Genomic DNA, 4,793 nt, shown 5'->3' on the forward strand with positions numbered 1-4,793 from the left:
ATAGGGAACATTAAGGTCAATCTTTCAATATAAATAAAAGAAAAGAATATAAAATAAAATAAAATGTTTACTACAATGCCACTGAAAACAGTTCATAATGAATGTATATAAACTTCAATAATGAGGCAATGACTTACCCAACTCAACACAGGAGACGTAGCACCTAGGATAGTTCATGCACGCCCGGTCCTTCCATTGCTTCGTCATAGGATTGAAGGACCTAACAGTACTGAAGTGGACGCTACCATCGAAGCCTCCGATGATGTAGAGGACATTGTTAACTGAGACTAGGCCGTGGTAGGACCTAGGTGAAGGTTCGTCGCACCTCGAGTAAATCCATCTGTTAGATCTGAACGGCAGAATAATAAATCATATATCAACGTAATGAATTAACGTGGGATAATAGATTGATAATAAGTAACCCGATAATATAATAAAAAAAAGACAAAACGGAATGAAAGTAAATCTAAAGATAGAAGTTCCGATTGGTTTTGTAGTGGTAACAGTAATTGAGAGAAAATTTTGAAATCTACTAATCATTCAAAATTTGGTTGATTGATTGTAATTTTTAAGAGAGCAGGATGATTGTCTACAATAATGTTTGATATTAATTTCATTGTAAATATTTCAATGTTCTAGTTTATTATCAAACACAATATCATTGCACTCGTAAATATATTATTTAAATTGTGAAAATGGCCGTGTTAGATTAAAGGGTTCTGACACTAATTGAAGATGTGAGTTAATCTAAACCAGAAGGTCTGGATAAAGCATGTTCATACAGGTTAGGTCACTGGCTATGAGGTAAATGGTTCTTGAACTAAGCCCAAATCTTCGAAGAATGACAACTTAACTCTGTTGGGTACGAGCCATAGGTCCTTGCAGGAAAAACTCTACACTGCAGCGAACAAGCCTCACTAACTAGTCGCTCCCCCCCCCCCTCTAGGGGACTAGAACTAGTCACAAAGGGGATTTTAAATCCTTCAGGAAATAGCTGTATAGAAAGAGAAGCTATAAGAAGGAGGAGAGATCCTGATAAGGTAGAAGTGAAATTAAAGTACAATCCCAAACATATCACTAGAGTGTACTGGTCCACTAAATGTATTGTTACTCACAGCTTCCTAAGGAGGAGAATTCTCTGAAGGGGAAATTCGCGCCGATGTTTACCAATTTGTGTTTAATCAACTCTGTGGCCTATTGAACACCATTAAGAGATTGAGAGAGAGCGAACGTGTAAGACGTTAGCTTTTAGTGGATCAGAAGATTATAATGTAATCTTTAATAATTCAAATAATACATTTGAAAATATCACAATATATAACATGGTTGTAACTTTTGTGAAATTAATGTATAATAAAAAAAATAGTACAAATATTAATATACGATGTTCGCTTAGTGACATAAGTAGTTATGTTAGCTTATCATTATTAGCTGGTAAGTTGTGTCATGTCGGCCCATAGCGGTTATAAGTTGTTATAGTATAGACCAGAAGATAGCGGTGTCGTCAAAAAATAAATATAAACAAATCAAAAAACAAAAAAATACTGATCAACTTTAAATTAGCTATTCTCACTCACTAGTTGCTTATCCCAAAACATTTATTTACCGTTAACTCTTCGGAAACACCAAGTATTTACATTTCACATAGATCAGTATACTCTTCTATTATTTGGGAATTGATGAATATGGTTTTATTTAGTCCTGCCACCTCTAGACACTTTCCCTTTTCTACACCTTATCGGTGCGGGACCAAGGACGAGAGTCCGCTCCTTTCGCCAGAATCCACAGCGGATACCTGTAGGACTTGTTATCCCCAATAGGACCGTGTGCGAATACCTTACAGAGTGGAGTTTCCCGCATACCTTATCAATTGGACGTTCATTGTCGAGACCTTCTGAAGTAAAGAACTTAGCTCACCTTTTAAATCGGTGCCAATCACTAATCATACAAAGTACCTCAACAAAGCTTTCCGTGTATTAAGAATCAAAGGAAACATTAACCAAGATCCTTAACGTTCCACATCTTATTTACAACTTAGGGGCTGACAATGTAGTGGGGGGGGGGATTTCACGATTTATGATGGTCACATAAGTTTGGCTTTTGTATGTCGGATATCATTCCTACTGAGCACATACGTGTGTCTACACATTCTCCAATCATTAAATACTACAGTATCTACATATTTTACAGTTTCAGTTAACAAAATATTTTCTTAAAATAATGAACTGCGTTGATTTTACCTTATATCGTAAGTTTCTAGAAGATTTGTCGGAGCACCAGAACTCCACCCACCAGCTGCGAACAATATCGAGTAAGGCACCCTCGGTCTTGACATGTAGCAGTGACTTGTCTCAACCAGAGAATTATCATTATCCATACGATTTTTTATAGCATTGTGTGCCAGCTGAAGTATGTGCGGCGAAATCTAAATCCGAATTTTATTAAATATTTCGATTAGAAAAAAATATAATAGATTGAACAGATAGGTGATTTTACCAACATAAGTCTTATATGATAAGTTATGGATCCTCGGAAAGATGTAACCAGGTGCCAAGGTGGCGTAGCGAATGCAAGAAAAAAGTTCATTGGCGTAAAATTTCCTGACTTCGAAATCGTACATTATCCATTTATCGACAGCTGAAATTAAGTGTAATCCATTAATTTACATATTTGTGATATAAAATGCGGATTGAAATGTATCAATTTTCTAACCTTCGACCAATTTATGCTCAGAATCGATGTTCAAATAATCATTACGAGCTAAATCTCTTAGCTCATGACATAAGAGTGTTTGAAACTCAACTCCATCTGAAACAAACTCTTCAAATTTTCTTAAGACAAATGTTTTTGCTTCACGTTCTAGCCAGGCGCATGAGTACGTCTGACCGAACTTGAAGAATCCCCAAGCGTTTGCAGGAGTCATCTGATAAAATAATAATAATAATAAATCAGTGCAGAAGATTATTAGATGAGAATATATTGAATATGGTTCAAATGCCGGTAAAAAAAAGGTACAAAAATAGCAAAAAAAAAATTATTTATTATGACCAACGTTTCGCCCAAGTTTCCTCATCAAATAGTTATCTCTTAGTTTATTGTATTATCTTTTCCATATTCCATGTTTATCTTCTTCTTTAACCAATCCACATTCCACACGGTGTTGGGGCACCCTGGATCCATTTCTTAAACACCTTTGTAACCTGGGAACTGCGGCGGCTTCGGTTCAAATCCGGAAAGCTTTTTACATTTCTATGGCGTTCCCACAAAACTTGACCCCCAACCATAGTTAAAATAGGTTGGTTACTCTAGGTAACAACCCTGTATGTCAGAAATAACCAGGAAGGGTGTTATCAAAAAAAGTTCCTTCTCGAATTATTATATGTCTCATTCCGTCCAATCTAGTTTTAACAAAAACTTTCCACAAAAATTTTATTTCAGTGTCTGATGTTTGGCATTCGAATTTTTTGATACTAGGCCAATTTTCAGGTGCATAGGTTGGGGTAGGTATAAAGACTTGTATATACACCATTTTGGTCTTTAGAATGGATATATAGTTCATGTATTCTGTTACATGTATATTATCTAATAATTATTTAATAGATTACTTGTTCTTGCTAAGCACAAATTTCCGTTGCGTTTTTTAATTTCCATAAAGCTGGCTACTCTAACACCTCCGCCCATCAGCAAGTTTTCCGTATTAAATCCTCATTTATAAATCTTCAAGCATTCATGTGGATCTATATTATTTCTATTTTATATTATTCATTTATTTATCCATTTATCTACATTTATTTATCCATTTATCTACATTTATTTATCTCTGGATTTTTTTATTGCAATATACTTACACTCCATTTACTTCCTCACCCTTTCTTATTTTAATTGTACAATATTTGTTATTACTACTGCGTATTACTTCGCTATTCATTACTCTAGTGGTACATTTGAAAAGTAACCACTCATTACTTTACATATTAGTAGTTGAAACGTTGGTAACTAATAATTAGTATTTTTGTACCTTTCTTGTCCACCATCCGGATCATCTCCCTACAATGAATAAGTTAGGTCATTCAAAAATGGATTTACAAAAGTAAAGATGCCTTAGGCTGTTTGCAAAACCTCTCACCTGTCTGTGTAGATACTGTGAACAGAGATCAATAAGAGTCACCATTCCTAGATGATCGGCAGCTGGAAGGAGCTCTTCCACCTTCTCGACACTAAGCTTAACGGTACCCGTGTATGCAAACTCCATGATAGAGTCAACGATGGACGAAGAAAACGGTAGTGCAAGATGCTTATGAGATTTGGACAACGGGTTTGTGAACGCAGCTTGAAAGTATTCGCCCGCGGTGGCGAGAATAAGTCGATGAGCTCTGAAAACGATTTCAAATATTGATTTAATTAATTAATTTTTATAAAGTTAAACTTATTAATCTAACGGGATATTATTTTTTAAACTATAATTTGGCAGAATATTACAATTTGAATGAAAGATAAGCTTGAAAATCATTGAAATATTAACTAAATAATCAATATGTTCGTATGTAAGTTGTTCATAGTAAACCTTGCAGAATCATGAATTTGTTTATTTAACTAAAGTTTATTCTAGATAAACTCTTAAAAACATTATCGACTATAGAGAATTATTGTGAGTCTGTTAAATTAAAAATTACTTCTAATTGTCTAGAACTGTCTGTATAGAGCATGTGTAGAGCAGGTTTTGGGAAGGAAAACCCATACTTGCTTTGTACGGTTTCGGAGAGTCAGAAGTAATGATTGGAACAGACCTAATG

The 4,793-nt window shown here is 34.8% G+C and overlaps 1 protein-coding gene across 2 annotated transcripts in view; it reads right to left on the reverse strand.

The window, feature by feature from the left end:
* Window positions 1–4,793, reverse strand: part of LOC106684767 (kelch-like protein 10) — a 16,854-nt gene that overhangs the window by 6,405 nt on the left and 5,656 nt on the right. For both annotated transcript variants that reach the window (XM_014427026.2, XM_014427027.2), the window contains exons 3-7: window positions 4,127–4,373; window positions 2,713–2,923; window positions 2,501–2,637; window positions 2,241–2,425; window positions 138–349 (exon numbers count right to left, since the gene is read on the reverse strand). In XM_014427026.2, the coding sequence (XP_014282512.1) occupies window positions 138–349; window positions 2,241–2,425; window positions 2,501–2,637; window positions 2,713–2,923; window positions 4,127–4,373 (992 nt within the window). The remainder of the gene's footprint in view (window positions 1–137; window positions 350–2,240; window positions 2,426–2,500; window positions 2,638–2,712; window positions 2,924–4,126; window positions 4,374–4,793) is intronic.

This window comes from Halyomorpha halys, unplaced genomic scaffold (genome assembly GCF_000696795.3).
Source record: "Halyomorpha halys isolate HHAL.00 unplaced genomic scaffold, Hhal_1.1 Scaffold614.1, whole genome shotgun sequence".
Classification (NCBI taxonomy): Eukaryota; Metazoa; Arthropoda; class Insecta; order Hemiptera; family Pentatomidae; genus Halyomorpha; species Halyomorpha halys.